The sequence below is a fragment of the Stigmatopora nigra genome, chromosome 1, assembly GCF_051989575.1.
Source record: "Stigmatopora nigra isolate UIUO_SnigA chromosome 1, RoL_Snig_1.1, whole genome shotgun sequence".
Classification (NCBI taxonomy): Eukaryota; Metazoa; Chordata; class Actinopteri; order Syngnathiformes; family Syngnathidae; genus Stigmatopora; species Stigmatopora nigra.
The window spans coordinates 15,184,857-15,201,216 of record NC_135508.1 but is presented as its reverse complement, the minus strand read 5'-3'; the positions used below and the strand labels follow the sequence as shown (position 1 = coordinate 15,201,216).

The following is a 16,360-nucleotide window of genomic DNA, read 5'->3' as shown; positions in this document are numbered from 1 at the left end:
AGTTCTCAATCTGAAGAGAAAAAAGACATTTAAAGAAGATATAACATACAGTATAGAAATGATATACATGTACCAAAACGTAACATAGCAATTCTAACATGGTGCTGTACCTTTGAAGGGGCAACTACATCCCAGTGGAATGCTTTGGTGTGAATCTTTCGTGGACCGATCAATAATTTGAAAGGTAAAGGCGGTGGTGGTGGTGGTGCAGGTATTCCCTTAATTTCAGGAACTTTGTCCACCAGATGGTTAGGAGTCTCAGTGCTAGAAGTTTTGAGGACCAGGAGGGATTTGGTAGGATCAGCAGTGGTCTTTAGCTTAACATCAGGAACCTTCGAGGAAGAACATTGAGGTGTGCCACTGGGCGAATTTGGGTCTTCGTCAACATCCCCGCCAGCAGGCTCCATATCTGAGTTATTTTCATCTTCTTCTTGGTCTTCAGCTATACTTAGATGTCGAAGGCTTTTCCTGGCCATGGAAATGCATCCATCATTGGACTTCCTTTTCCAGTCCGAACACAAATTGTCAATGGCTCGGACCCAGGCATCCCGCTCCCTTTCTACATCACCGGGTATTGGCTGAGATGACGGGGCCACTCGAAAGCTATAATAAATAAAATATTGCTTTAATGATATACAGTATACATTGCAAATGTTTTCATATGGGTCTTCACTTACTGGTAGTCATTTTTGCGAGTGACAAGGGTGAATTTATCAGTGCTATGAGGTTTCTCGACGCTCGTGTCTCCATTCGACAGATGGATCACAATGCTTACTGGCGTTGAAGACACCAGCTCACCTTCAGTGGTGCCTCGTCGATTAATGGGGGACAATGTAAGCTGGCCAGTGTAAAGTTGGACATCATATCTGGAATGAGAGTAAAGAACATGTGTTTTAACATGGAAAAGCGAGAATTATTCATTCATTCATTCATTCATATACACCACTGCTTGTCCTCGTCAGAGTTGCTCACTTCGGGCAAAATACGGATTACACCCTACACTTATCGACCAGGCTGCACCCTCACTCGACAGTTATTTCTACGACTCTGATTTTTCTCTGATAGAATGATTGGAACATTCATGAATTTTTTTTTAATGATTTTATCATGGGTTAACAGAAGAAGTGATCAAATCTGCTGGGTCAAAAATACACATACAGCAACACAAATTGGCAATTTTGGTAACTTAGAAAGTTGTGTCAGTGAAATGAGCTTCAAAGCATGGCCTCATAATCTCTTCATCTCTGAGGCTATTTAAACAAGGCTCATTGGATGCAAACGCCCACAAACGCTACAATGGGAAAGTCAAAGGAGCTCAGCATGGATCTGAAAAATCAAATCCTTGACTTGAACAAGTCAGGAAAGTCCCTTGGAGCCATTTCAAAGCAGCATCGATAGCAATCGATGTAATTAGTACCTCTAGCATAACAACAGTAGCTCGGAGGTAAAGACAGGGGTCAAAGCTTGGAGCACCCAAGTTGAAAATAGCAGTAGCACTACTAGTAGGAGTAGTAGCAGTAGTAGTAGTAATGGTGGCAGTAGTAGTAATAGTAGTAGTAGTAGTCGTAGTAGTAGTCGTCGTAGTAGTCGTCGTAGTAGTCGTCGTAGTAGTCGTCGTAGTAGTCGTCGCAGTAGTCGTCGTAGTAGTCGTCGTAGTAGTCGTCGTAGTAGTCGTCTTAGTAGTCGTCTTAGTAGTCGTCGTAGTAGTCGTCGTAGTAGTCGTCGTAGTAGTCGTCGTAGTAGTCGTCGTAGTAGTAGTCGTAGTTGAAGTCGTAGTAGTGGCACTAGTAGTAGTGGTAGTAGTAGCGGCACTAGTAGTAGTGGTAGTAGTGGCACTAGTAGTAGTGGTAGTAGTAGTTGTAGTAGTGGCACTAGTAGTAGTGGTAGTAGTAGTTGTAGTAGTGGTACTAGTAGCAGTGGTAGTAGTAGTTGTAGTAGTAGTAGTATCACTTGGGTATTAAGTGCATTACACAACTTATTGGATATGCACAGTCTGCCTCCCTTCTAGAACTAACCCTGAAATTCAAAGTAAAGTAAGTAACCCAAACGAGTATGTTCCTACTTGACCCATTTGAATGATGCCAGGCCTCCTCTGTGCAGCATTAGGACACCTTCTCGGATTGTGTGTGATGCTTGAGGCTGCCTGAGTGTCCCTGCCCCCTCTTCCTCCGTTTCATCATGACTGTAGATGTTCTTGTAAATGATCTGGTTTACAAGATGGATTATCTAGAGAAAAAGAAAGGTCAATGACAACAGAAGGATGGCAAAAGTGTGAGTGCAAAATGAATTTTGTCCTATATGTAGTGATCAATTCAACCTTGTGCTTGTCGCCTACTGAAGTGGCTTCCAGCTCATAGTCATGGTGGCCTTTGAATGAGATAGAGAATCTGGAACCGACACCGTCATCACAGCTCTTGATGATCGTGAAGGGAAGTTGACGCTTGATGATGCCTTTCTCAATGGTAGACAGCATTTTGCTGTTGAAATCAATCTGGATAGAACAAAATAGATGAATAAGATCATTAAGGTTCTGTAAATAGATGCTCAGTTACAGAAGAGTGATACCTGAAGAACCCGCTTCTTCCACCTGTAGCGTCCGTGCTTGTGTACACTGAAGTTGCACTGAGAGGGAAGCTCTTCCTGCGAAGACAGCTGTAGCATAGTAAATATTGAGTTGAAGTAGTTGTGCTAAATGACTAAATGTCAAATAAGATCACTGCAGATTTCAAGTGTTTTCCCATGAGAACAAACCACAATGTGATGGAGTGTTCCGACCTCTTTAGGGGCATTCTGCGATTTGGTCAACTCTTCCCGGTCCTTCCTGGCCAAGTCCAGGGCGTCGTCGATAGACAGCTCTCCAGTCTTTACTTTGTTCATGATGCTCAGCTGCATCTCATTGCTAAGCTAAAATTACATCCAATCACAACTTGTCATTAAATTTTCCAGAAAAATACTTCATTTGGGCCTTGGTAAACTCGAGCGTATATTGTGGAGACAATTAATACCCTGGATTGGTCATGAGACTGCCTTAAAAACAAACACACATTCATACCAAAGGAAAATCTGGAGCTTTCAATGAAGCTAAGGTGTATGTTTTTAGAATCTGTGTATTGTGAGCATGAGGAGATCGACTTCTACACAGTATGGCTGGTGCTGAGATATGGACGCTGAACCTCTGTTCTGATAGGCAGACAAGTTAACCAACAGTGTCCCATGCTCTTAAAGAACCACAGCAAAGAATACAGTGTTTTTAGCGCATTTGCTGAAGTGAGGAAGTCATAAATGCTTTGGCTCTTTGCATATACGGAACCAAAGTCTGCCTGCACAGATGATTACACTTTGAGCAAGTTGCTGCTTAACCTGTTATCTTTCTCGTCAAAACGTAGTACATGGTTTCTCACCTGTGGCAAGTCCTCAATGAATCTCTGAAATCTGGACATATTATCCTTTTTCTTTCCTCCTAAACTTGGCATTCTTGAAGTTCCTCTTCAAATCTAGCTCACCTCCGAACTTCGATTCTTTACCTTCTGCGACAAAGTGAGTATGTCGACTTTAAATCTCCACCCACTTTGAGCTCAGGTTCCACTTCATGCAGACATAAAAGGCCTTAGGAAGTCCCACCCCTCCCACCTTTCAGCTTCCTCCTCAGGTAGTGCACGTCTGCACATGTGTGTAATGTGTCAGTGACACATTACAGCAAATTGCCAAAGCCATTAGGGTGGGAAATGTAGCTTGGTAAGGAAGTTTAAGTTGTCTGGATCCAGATGTTACATTTCAACTACGTATGTATTCTCAACCCTTCAAAATGTGATATATTTGAAAAGATGGGTGGTGGGATATTCCAAAGTCAAATGTGTTTCATATTAACCACTACTGAGGTATAACTGTTTGTCAATTTCATGAGCAACATATTTTATATTTTAATTTTACCAAGCAGCTGCTACCAAATATAGCGGCCCGGTGGTTGAGTGGTTAACACGTCGGCCTCACAGTTATGGGGCTCTTGGGTTCAAATCCAGGTCAGTCTGCCTGTGTGGGTTCCCTCCAGGTACTTGGTGGTGCTTTTGTGCACGTGTTATACGTTTCTTTAAGCATTTTTGAAGGGGCACCCCTACTTCGCGGAAATTCACTTGTCGCGGGATTACTGTATACATTGGGATGCCACTGCTCCAGTGAGGAAAGTCTCACATACAGTAGTAGTCAAAAGTTTACATACACTTTTGAAGAACATAATGTTATAGCTCTATTGAGTTTCCAGTTATTTCTCTATAACTCTGATTTTGTACAGATTTTTGAACAAATACTTCTTTGTCACAAAAAACTTTCATGAAGTTTGGTTCTTTTATGACTTAAATATGGGTTAACAGAAAAATAAATTTGATAAATTTAAATTGTATTCAAAGAGGAAAATTATCATGTCCATACTTTGATTTATGGCAGATTGGAAGCAATAATTAGATGCATACTGCCACCTACCGTACACATGATAAAAGGCAGATTGGAGGAAACAATTAGTTGCATTACTGCCACCTACCGTCCAAGAGTGTTGACCTTTCCCCATTCCTCCACCTTGATTTCTTGCGCTTGAGCAATGGTGGACGGTCAGGGCCTGCAAGGCCTTCTCTGATGGCCTAAGAAAAATATCCGAATCAAAAACTGGTGTTTATTATATTTTATCCATGAGTACTTGATTAAATCAAAAGTCTTTCTACACGACTCAATAATGGATAGAAAATGGACGACATACTTTTTTAAAGTCAAATGGGAAGCGTCGTCGTGAAAATGCGTCACCGCGCCCATATTGTCCCGCCATATTGAATGTGGAAAAGATGGTGGCTTGCTTACCGCCCAACTCCCAACTCAACATCCATGTTTTGAAGATGACATGGAATAGTCGTGATTTTTATAGTCTTGATGAACAGTATGCGTCAGTACACAAATTTTACCAAATATTGAGTAACATTTTTCCTTAGTATTTTACATGAACTCACCTTTATTCCAGTATCCAATCAGCATACCATGCATGTCTTTGGAACGTGGGAGCAAACTTGGCTCCCACTTAGGGCAATGGGGGCTGCAGAAGCGTCTTTGCCCACAAGAGGACGCCAGAGCGTCAATATTAAAACTACTCGGACTACACTTGTTGCACAAAAGCAAATTTTGAATTTCTCAAGAAAAAATGTCATCCTCAAAATTGTAATCCAGATTTTTTTAAACGACAAACATCAAAGAAAGAACGCTTTCGTTGTGTAAATTGGTGCTAAAAATTTAACGTGGGAAATTATTTAATTAAAATATTTTGGACAACAAAAAATAGAAGAATGAAAAGTAAGTGTTCTTAAAATAAAAAGCTTATTGACGTAATACTAGTTCAATAAGATACTTTCCTCACATTCCACTTCTTTTCCATTATTTGATGGACAATTCTAAAGTTGACACATTTTCTTTTATGTCAGCATCAACAAAATTTGGCCCAAAAACGAATAAAACTGACTTTATTTCCCTTGTTTAAATCAGGTTTTATTTAAGTAAAAATATTCCTTCATCTGCAAATGAAAGGAAACATAATTTACAGGTTTGTTGGAAAAATACATCTACATTAAACATTTATTTACATTAAAACATCTTTGGTTTTGGAGGCAGATTTCTAGGGATGAATGAGCTCGGATCCCCGTTGTCTGAGAGGTTAAAGTGCATCATGAATGAACATAGTCTCAGGGTCTTGGAATGTGGACGATGGCATTAGTGGATTTTTCGGCCAGCGTAACAGTCGGGCACCAGAAGCGCACCCCTTGCCGCCCACTCGGCCCACATCCTCCCGGCGGAATGATACGCGTGTTCCGCCGGTTTCTTCATCGTCGTCTCCGATGTGGCGGTCTCAGCAAGCGACCAGATTTTCGGCTTAGGGGTCTCTTTGGTCTCGGGACAGACTTGCACTTGTGCGTCTTTAGCGCCGTCCTGAGATGTCACCCTTACGTCCACCGCGCTAGGCGGCACTTTCTCGCTTGCGTTCTCCGTCGCATCCTTCCGCTCATCCCCGTCACAGCTCCTCAAAGGTCCCTCGTCTTCCTCCTCCTCTTCATCCTCCGTCTCCCGTTCCTCGTCTTCCTCGTCCGATTTGGACCTGGAGGAGGCCCAGCTGACTCGGTTCTCCTTTTTGAGGCGGCGACGGGCGTTGGCGAACCAGGTGGAGACCTGCGTCAGGCTCATCTTGGTGATGATGGCCAGCATGACCTTCTCGCCTTTGGTGGGGTACGGGTTCTTCAAGTGCTCGCCGAGCCACGCCTTCAGTGCCCCCGTGCTTTCGCGAGTAGCCACCTTGGCCCCTCCGCGTACGGGCTCCTCTATTGGGTTGGCCCGGTAAGGTGGAAAGAAGGGGCCGGTGCGGGCCAGCAGCGCATGATGGTAAGGGGATGCAGCGGTCTTCAAGTCAAAGGTGGTACCCTGAGAAGTACACATGCAGTTAGCGTTGTTGGAAATTTGTCACTTATCGCTTATTAATAAGGAACAACAGTGTGTTGAAGTTAGTTGAGTAGCTTCATGTTGTTAAAAGCCTCCATCTAGACTGCACCTGTGTCAAAGTGGAGGCCTGGGGGCCAAATCTGGCCCGCCGCATCCTTTTGTATGGCCCGGGAAAGTAAATCATGAGTTCCGACTTTCTGTTTTAGGATCAAATTAAAATGAAGAGTATAGATGTATATTATAGTACCTGATTTTCCCCCTTTTAAATCAATAATTGTAATGTTTTTATCAATTCTTTTCTGTGTTTTAGTTCAAAAATAATTTAGTAAAATCTAAAAAAATATATATATATATAAAAAAGGTAAAATAAACATTGTTTTAGATCTACAAAAAAACTAAATATTCTGGGCTTTTAATCCAGTTCTTTTAATTCATTTGTTTAAAAAAATCGAAATATTTGACTTTGAAGCGGCCCGTGAACCGACCTGAGTCTGACGCCCTTGATCCAGAGACATTTGTAAACCTTTGAAAGTTGGAGGAGTGGCCTATTACCACTATTTCCAGCACTATGGTTCAAGTTACCTAATTTTCTTCTTAATTTCTCTTAAATTGACAAAAAAAATGCTATTGTACATGTTTGAGCAATGAATAATTTGTTGTAGGAGGGCCATGATAAACACAGCTATTTTGCATTCTGGCAAGAATTCCGATGTTCTATTCGAATAATTACTATACCATGTTTGTCATTTTGTTTGGGATTTTGCTGTGTGCGTGTCTCCCTTGTTTGTGTTGTCTGGGTGATGTGTGCCACTCTAGGATCCCCTTATTTATGTGTTTGATTGATAAATATCCCTTAAGTGTCTATTTTCTTTATTCATAATGTCCTGGTATGTCTGGTTGTTGGATTATGGCTTGCGTTTGCACATGTCGTCTCCGTCAGTGTGCGTACGTTCGATCCCTGTTAGGTTTGTTTCTTTATTGATCTTTAAGTCCTAAATTGGTATGGCTTTTCTGTTAGTTCTTATTATAACCCTCCGTCAACTTACTGCATCTTTGGGTCCGACTATGCCCAATACCCTAGGTGCATTTATGACAATGTAGCTTTAAAGGCAATTTTGCATGGTAACTTTCCTTCTTGGTAACTTTAAGATTCTGGGATTGTAGAAGTTGTTTGCGTACAGACAAATTCAAGGTTTGCATTTCTACTTGTTTGAGTTCACATAGCTTTTTTGGCCTGACCGTAAGAAATTAACCTTGGCAAGTATTTAAAAGAATCAATTAACATCAAAACCAAAATATTGTAATACTTTTTGTAACTTATCTACAAGCTGTAACATTCCATAATGGATTCTCATGCTTGACAGATCAGATTTGCCCTGAAAGATGTTTGAACGGGCATTCTATTCTTTCTTTTATGCTAAAAATATTTCAGCAAAAACTACAATGTTGTTCTTTATATATGTAGAACTGTGATTAGCCTATGATTTGTCATTCTATGAGAAGTTTTAAAATACAATGGAATTATAGTCTGACATTAAGTTTTATTTGGTATGAAGTGTCACGTTGATTCTCTTTCATTCTCTTCTACTTTGTCTATCTTAGAAAAAAGACCAACTTTCTCTGAATAATGCAATGCCAATCATCTCATAATTTTATAATCTACTATATTTTTTCAGGGGCTGTGCCTGACATACATAAACGAAAAAATAACACTGCGACAGCAAAATCATTGTGCGGTTTTATGTTTGACGACTGTTATTAACAATTCTTTTATGTGCATGAAAAGTTTTCCGTTCTGTTAAATTACCAAATATTTCTTAACATGTGTTATTTTTATTTTTCAAATTTATGTTGACATCCAATGCAATAAGAAAAAAGACATGATTTCAGTATTTATTTATTGTCATCAAGGATATGGCTAGTTGTGTGAATATAACAAACCACTATGCTGCACAGTAAAAACAAAACAAATGTATTACTTCCCAGTGTAATCTGCCTAAACTAATGATCAGTATTCCCTGAACGCGAATTTATGTGTCAAAAAACAAATTTGGTAAAGTGTGTACAATATAATTTGAGTAAAAGTCAATGTAAATTTACATTCACTACCATTAAGTCGAAACTGACCAATAACATTTTTCAAGAAAAAAAGTTTTTTGAAGTTGATGAATAACAGATGTTTTAAAAATGCTACAATGTGCCATAAATAAATAAATAAATAAATATTATATATATATATATATATATATATATATATATATATATATATATATATATATATATATATATATATATATATATATATATATATATATATATATATATATATATATATATATATATATATATATATATATATATATATATATATATATATATATATATATATATATATATATATATATATATATATATATATATATATATATATATATATATATATATATATATATATATATATATATATATATATATATATATATATATATATATATATATATATATATATATATATATATATATATATATATATATATATATATATATATATATATATATATATATATATATATATATATATATATATATATATATATATATATATATATATATATATATATATATATATATATATATATATATATATATATATATATATATATATATATATATATATATATATATATATATATATATATATGTATGTATGCCAAAATGCAGCTATGAAAAAAAACAAGTACTTGCTTTAGTTCGAAAACACTCACCATGTGTGTGACGTGTCTGTGGTGGTGATGGTGGGCCGCCAAGGGAATCAAGTTGTATCCATGTAGTCCTGAATAGGTGATGGGGAGCCCAACATGCTGCTGCTGCTGGGCTCCCAGGAATCCAGGGTCAGGGGGCCCCATGGCTATCATCCCCATGCTCCGGTCCACGAAGAAGGCGCCAAAGTCGGGTGGCGAGGCGGGCATGTCTCCCTGCGTGGTGATTCAGCTTGGCAAAAAGAGTTGTGGGGCCACTGCGGGACGAGCGTGGGCTTATATCCTTCATGCGCCTCGGGGGTGGGGGTTCTGTGTGAGGGGTGGGGGCACAACCGCTGTTGACTGACAGGTCAAGCTTTCACTAAATCCCATCAAAGCTCTGCTCTTCCTTTTTAGTGTTTGGATGTGCTATTTCAACATTGGTAGGCACAGAAAGTCAACATTTTTTTTCGATTTCAGCTGTAGTTGAAGTTTTTATTGTTTTTCCAATCGTCTGCGGTGCGGATTAATGGGACAACAATCTTTACGTGAGCACTAGTAGAATTATATATTTTACAATACATTTTCATTTGATGTAAAATAAAACCTTGAGGGCGCTTTTGTTATTTCTCTTTGTGTTGTAAAACTTGAACCTGTTCAGTGGATAGCTTTTCATAAGTAGAATTCACTCTTTTTTGTCCTTTTTTTTCAAATCAATAAATACATTCATAAATAAAAGTGCCCTTATAGTACCATTAAAACTGATTAGAGCCCTAACTAACAGTCTAAAGTTGTTGTTTTTTCCTCAATAGAATATTTTAATATAATGCACGTCGTTAATGGCAAAAGAAGATTAATTTATTGAAAATCAGTGCCATTAACGATGCTAAAACGTCCAATCAATTTTGACTGTCATGCAATGCATGTATTGGAGGTCCAGTACAGTAAATGGCAGCCAATGAGTCCCATGTAAGGGTTAAAAAATAAGAATAAAATCACATTTAATGCATTTAAAGGTTAATGACCTATTTTCACATGCCTCCAAGTCACTGAATAATTATGTTTTTTATATTCTAGTTGTTTTAATTTTTTTATGGGGTGAGCAAATGTCCTTTTTAACATATTGCTGCTCAGCTATTGTTGTCCTAATGAAAGCAGGTTAGGGGAAACAGATGTTGAGTAATGTATATGATAATTGTCAGATAACAGATGGTAATGTGTGGTTGTGTGTGGTGATCGAGATGAGGTTGAGCTTGCACTTCTGAAACACACACACACACACACACACACACACACACACACACACACACACACACACACACACACACACACACACACACACACACACACACACACACACACACACACACACACACACACACACACACACACACACACTCACACACTCACACACACACACACACTCACACACTCACACACACACCTACGACGTGTGTCATGTTAACAACTTGCTGCAATGTGGTAATTTCATTTGATTGTCTGAAATAATATAAGACCACATTTACACTTAAGTTATTTGGTTTTGAATGACAATTCCGTTTCTAAATATAGTATTTAAACAATTACAGTGACTCCTTACATAGCAGATTTAACAGAGAGTAACCATTAATAATAATAATAATAATAATAATAAAGCACCACGAATGAATCATTTCTATAAATATTATTTAGATATAAATGATCATCCTTATATAGACAACTATTGCCTTACATCTTGGCTTCAGAGGTGTGAATTTGAAAAAAAAAATACTGTAATTTGTCTGTTTTTTTTTAGAATTCAATTTAAAAATGTCCACAAAAACTAGTCAAATATAAATTAGAATATGAAGCCAATTTTGTTTCTTTAAGCTACTAAGTATGCAATAACGCAGCAATAGTTTTTATAACACGCTTACGGTGTATTTAGACAACTATGCAGTGAAAATAAAATATTTCCTTGACATAAAAAAAAAGATTTTTACGGAAAATCTAATAATCAGCAGCAGTGTATATAATGTAAAGTAAGGCAAAAATCTAAAAATGATAATACATTACGTTAATGAACAACATAAAGTACTTTCTATTATTTTGATCTTAAAATACTAACTATAAACAAATGTAAATGAAAATGTCATGAAAAACAGATCCTAACTTTAAACCAAACTTTAAAACATAATAAAATTCTTTTCACAAAAGCAATGAAAGCAGGAAAACATTTGTAACATAAATCTCAGAAAACATTGATTGCTTTGACGACAACATTGAATTACTTTAAAAAAATATTTCCTAATAATTTTCAAATTAAAATGACTTAGGTCATTATTTTATGAGCAACACGATAAGTAATTTCCCCCCAAAAAAGTGCAAAAAATTGATATAAGCCACACACAAAAAAATAAATTAATTAAACTGATACAACACCCTGGGTTGATATTTAAAAAATATTTCCTAATAATTTTTAAATTAAAATGACTTAGGTCATTATTTTATGAGCAACACGATAAGTAATTTCCCCCCAAAAAAGTGCAAAAAATTGATATAAGCCACACACAATAAAATAAATTAATTAAACTGATACAACACCCTGGGTTGATATTTTAAAAAAGATAAATTCAATAAAACATTGTAATATTTGTTATGACCAAAAATAGTCTTTACAGTATTGTGTAGTGTGCCATGCATGTTTCAGAACTTTTGTTCTTTAATATGCTTTCAAAATAAACCATCAATTCATTTTATACGAAACATTCTAGAATAAATAGTGTATATTTTAAAAAGTACATAAATAAAAATCAGCTGTACTAATGTAAAAAGTTTGGGGAGCAAAAAAAGAAAGCGTTTGATGTTCTGGATGAGTGAAAAATGGTTTAGTTTTACGAAAGAGGGGATTTATTTGGGTGCGGCTAGTTACAAAGCCCTTGGGCAAATTTGTACGACGGCCACAATAGCCAAGTGGAGTGCAAAGAGAAGCAGAAAAAGAGCGCAAAGCTTGCAGCATGAGAAGAAAACCCCTCAACAAAAACAAGCTCTGGCCTTCGTCACATCTTTTAAAGCCTCTTCCTCTTTTGAGCTACAACGCAGGTGTCGGCGCTGCTCCGACGGGTCAGAGCAGCGTTATTTGCGCTTAGGATGTAGCTCGTTTACAGCGAGGAGGGAGGGAGCAAGAGGGGGGGGAAGTGGCCAAATGGAATCTGGATTGTTCTCCTGGCCTGATGTGATAACATACAAGATAGCTTAGAGGATTAAGAAAAAAAAGTGTTATCTGTAGGGAGATCTAGCCTGGAGATAACATACGGGAAAGTTAGTATCACTTAATATATCTTGTGCTAATGATAAGACTGACACATAAACATACATAAACGCCAATTCATTATCACTACTTTTATGTTTTTATGGCTTCTTATGGCTAGATGCCATTTGGCTGATAAAATAGGTAAAAGGCTTACATCATGTGTGTGTGTGTGTGTGTGTGTTTGTGTGTGTGTGTGTGTGTGTGTATCAATGCAATACACACACACACACACACACACACACACACACATGCATGGATGCATGCATGTTTACAAAATAAAAACTCTAATTTCATTCTGCATTCCAAGTTGAAATACGTTGTAAAACAAATTAAAATCGAATATTAATTGGAATACAGTGTTCCCTCGCTACTTCGCGGTTCGGCTATCGCGGACTCAGAGCTTCGCGGATTTTTTTGGGAAAAAAAATACAAATATTACATTGAAACAACATATTTTACTGTTTTTTTTGTTATAACATGAATTTCACTCTCTCTACCTGTATTCTATATGGTGTACTGTATACAGGGGGGTAAAAAATAAATAAATAAATAATTGGAATAAAATTAAAATTAAGCATTTTTCGGGGAAATTCACTTATCGCGGGTGGTCCCGGTCCCCATTAACCGCGATAAGCGAGGGAACACTACGCTATGAAGAGAAGACATTATATTTTTCTGGGCAAAAATTCCATTCTAAACTCCAAAATGTCATCTTGCAATCAGTGCAATGTACACATTGTTGCCAACACTAGTTATTGTACCATTTTGGGATGCTAAATCCAACTATGGCTTTCATTTTTCATGTAAATTGATTTTACCCCAAAAGAAAAAAAATATGCAAAAAGTGACCAATTTTTTTTAATCCAATCTAATCTAGAATCAGTTAAATAAACATGCAACCCAAAATAGAAATTAAATTGCCCAGTGTTTTTGCACTTGATACATATTCAAAGACTGTTAACATACAAACAAAATGTGCTTTTTTTATTGCTATCACCTAAAGAAATGCAACAAACCTTTTCAAAATTGTTGTTTTCCACCCACGATTCTCACGGCATTGTCAAATGTGACAATATAGTGATATGGGCCACAATTGGGGCGCAATAGTTATGGAGGTGCGACGCCCGTTAAAGGTGTCTGACGCAGGGCTTAAACACGTTAATTAGAAGAGTTCACCGACGGGCGAAAGAGGGGCAACAAAAGCTTCAAGTGACAATCCGCAAGAGTTATCAACACCTTTGCCTCGTTAGTTTATTTTTTACGGACACGTAACGAGTGACGCGTTACATTTGAGCTTTTTTTTTTCGCCCTTTCTATGTAAGGATTTGGTGGAAACCCGAGAGATCTTTATGGTGATTATTGAGGCTGCCATTTACATGGAATGCTTTACGGCAAATATCCAATTGAGCTGCCTAATGGGATTTTCCTGGGGCAAACAGCACAAATGGGGAGATGCAAGCAAAGTGTGAATGTTATCAAGCTTTCCCACTTCTTTGCTATCTACCCCCCCCCCCACCGTCCACATCCGCCACCTTTTCTACTCCCCTAGAAGACCCCCTCCCACGCTTTGTCCTTTGTCATTGCTCTTATCAGTACCACTCTATCATTCTTTCAAAACAGTATTGGCGTTGAAAGCGCTTGCAAATGTAAGCATGTCTTTGTTTGGGGCCGGCCCGAGGTCCGCCCCCCCAACCCTGCTCCCTCCAGGGTGCGGGCTGATCGACGGCCCTCTGCTGGGTGAGTGACATGCGTCATTGGTTTGGGAGTGTGACAGCTGGTGCTAACTGGACAGGGGGTATTGTGTCAAGCTTAAAGTCATTGCACAAATGAAAAGTGTACTATTAATCAATGTCAGAGTCAATTCACACTACAGGTGTCAAAGTCAAGGCCTGATCAGGCTTGTCGGAATCATGTACCGTATTTTCATGACTATAAGGCGCACTTAAAAGTCTTAAATTTTCCCCAAAATAGACAGTGCGCCTTATGTATGGAAAAAAAACAGAAAACCAAAAACGAAAAACCACCAATGTCGGATATTAAAAAAACACAAACGCCTAAATTGAAACAATACTGTTAAATATGCTGAAACAATAAAGTTAAATATGCTGAAACAATACTGTTAAATATGCAGATGCCATCTTAGTTTACAAAATCTTCCATCATATAGCTCCTCCCCCACTGCAAGATTTTATACAAAAAAATCCAAAACATCAACAATGGCTGGCTCTAGAGGTGACTGTGTAGTGAGTGCTTCATACAAGGAAGTCAATAGCAATTACCGTATTTTCACGACTATAAGGCGCACTTAAAAGTCTAAAATTTTCTCCAAAATACAGTTTGCCTTATAATACAGTGCTCCTTATAATACAGTGTGCCTTATAATACAGTGCGCCTTATAATACAGTGCGCCTTATATATGGAAAAAAATGTCATTCGTTGAGGGTGCGCCTTATAATGCGGTGCGCCTTATAGTCGTGAAAATACGGTACAACTATCTCCCCAAACAATGATTTGACCATCAAAAAGTTGAGGTCCTTTGATCGGTGCTAAAAAAAATCCATGTAACCCGAAATAAAGGGTGACCCAAAAAGATGCGTACCCATGAAAATTTCTATTTTGACTTTGATTAAAAAGCTATTTATTTCAAATTACAACCACATATTATTCAGTTTATGGAAAACCATTCACCAGAGTTTCAGCTATTTCTGTCAATTTTTAGTCAATCTATTTCCCAAGATGTGTTCCAAATGTCCACCATTCCATTACAAACAAACCTGTACTCGTCTGACAAAGTTGTCAATCACTTTAACACAATCCGCTTTCGAGATGGCTCTTATTTTTGCTATCATTGCAGTTTTCAGTACCTCAATTGTTTGAGACATTAGTTAAAAAAATGATTTTTTATCGAATGAAATATGGGTACGCATCTTTTCGGGTCTCCCTGTACAAATCAACACTTTGATTTTGAAATGTATTATCTCCAACAATAATTACTGGTAGAACACATTCAGCGCATGATTTAAGAATCCAGTAGTGCATACGTCGTCTTTCCTCCAGGATTTATATGAAGCAAGAGCTAACAGGTCGCATCAAAGCGCCCACAGTAAAGTTCATGCAAATGTGTCCTCTCCGGCCACTAATGAGGTTATTGGGCATCTGTAACGTGACATCTACATTCGGGGCCTATTTGCCAGACAATGACGACGAGGAAGCCCGGGACATCGGGCCCTGTGTTTTCCGAGTGGAACTAACAAAAGCGAGCAGAGCGCTGGCGGGAGGCTGCGCTCTCATGGAAATGAGCAACCGAAGCGACAATGTAGCTCCTAATCTCTTCAGAGAGCGGAATCAGTTACACAGCAGTATGCTGCCCTCAGTGCTTTTCACTGGAGTCAGCGGGCTATAGAAACAGCAGCAGTCGCTCCACCCCCCGCCACACATACATGCAGGCAGGCGGCATGTAGCCACAGGCCTTGCTCCTACAGGCACCAGAAACAAGGTGAGCCCCTCCTCTCCCCAAACAACAGAAGGGATGGAATAAATGGGGCAGAGGGAGGTAAGGGGGTGCGAGGCCTCAAAGCATGGGATTAGAGTTAATGTGCCTCCCTGGGTTATAATCTTTTCGGAGGGGGGCTTTGTTTGAGGGTCTTGAGGGCAGTAAGATAAGTATCTATTACAGAAACACCCTCTTATAGCCACCAACATCCTTGCTTCAAAAATGAGGCACAAAAACACTTGCCTACCGCCCCCTCGGTGTCACTGATTTCCTAAAATCCCAAAAGCAAGTGCTGTCCTTTTAAGTTAATCAGGAATTAAACCACTAAAGCCGTGTGGAGAGTTTGGACCCATATTTACTCCATCTGTGACAATC

At 38.3% G+C, this 16,360-nt stretch overlaps 2 protein-coding genes across 2 annotated transcripts; both read right to left on the bottom strand.

Moving 5' to 3' along the window:
- Nucleotides 1-5: 5 nt before the first annotated feature.
- LOC144180879 (uncharacterized) lies at nucleotides 6-3,521 on the bottom strand. Its single transcript, XM_077709430.1, has 8 exons — nucleotides 3,402-3,521; nucleotides 2,776-2,904; nucleotides 2,566-2,652; nucleotides 2,318-2,491; nucleotides 2,063-2,226; nucleotides 678-866; nucleotides 74-603; nucleotides 6-10 (listed from the first exon to the last, which is right to left on the bottom strand). The coding sequence occupies exons 1-8, from the start codon at nucleotides 3,471-3,473 to the stop codon at nucleotides 6-8; spliced, it is 1,350 nt and encodes a 449-aa protein (XP_077565556.1). The 5' UTR covers nucleotides 3,474-3,521.
- Nucleotides 3,522-5,512: 1,991 nt separating this feature from the next.
- On the bottom strand, nucleotides 5,513-9,451 carry irx7 (iroquois homeobox 7). Its single transcript, XM_077723522.1, has 2 exons — nucleotides 9,228-9,451; nucleotides 5,513-6,444 (listed from the first exon to the last, which is right to left on the bottom strand). The coding sequence occupies exons 1-2, from the start codon at nucleotides 9,429-9,431 to the stop codon at nucleotides 5,743-5,745; spliced, it is 906 nt and encodes a 301-aa protein (XP_077579648.1). The 5' UTR covers nucleotides 9,432-9,451; the 3' UTR covers nucleotides 5,513-5,742.
- Nucleotides 9,452-16,360: the final 6,909 nt, after the last annotated feature.

Bases quoted from the DNA above. Each gene is read 5' to 3' on its own strand.
- irx7 (XM_077723522.1), bottom strand. From the start codon at position 9,431: ATGCCCGCCTCGCCACCCGACTTTGGCGCCTTCTTCGTGGACCGGAGC. The intron at 6,445-9,227 runs GTGAGTGTTTTC...TGTACTTCTCAG, and splicing joins ACAGACACGTCACACACATG to GGTACCACCTTTGACTTGAA.
- LOC144180879 (XM_077709430.1), bottom strand. From the start codon at position 3,473: ATGCCAAGTTTAGGAGGAAAGAAAAAGGATAATATGTCCAGATTTCAG. The intron at 867-2,062 runs GTAGGAACATAC...CTCTCATTCCAG, and splicing joins GCATCATTCAAATGGGTCAA to ATATGATGTCCAACTTTACA. The intron at 604-677 runs GTAAGTGAAGAC...TATTTATTATAG, and splicing joins ACTCGCAAAAATGACTACCA to CTTTCGAGTGGCCCCGTCAT.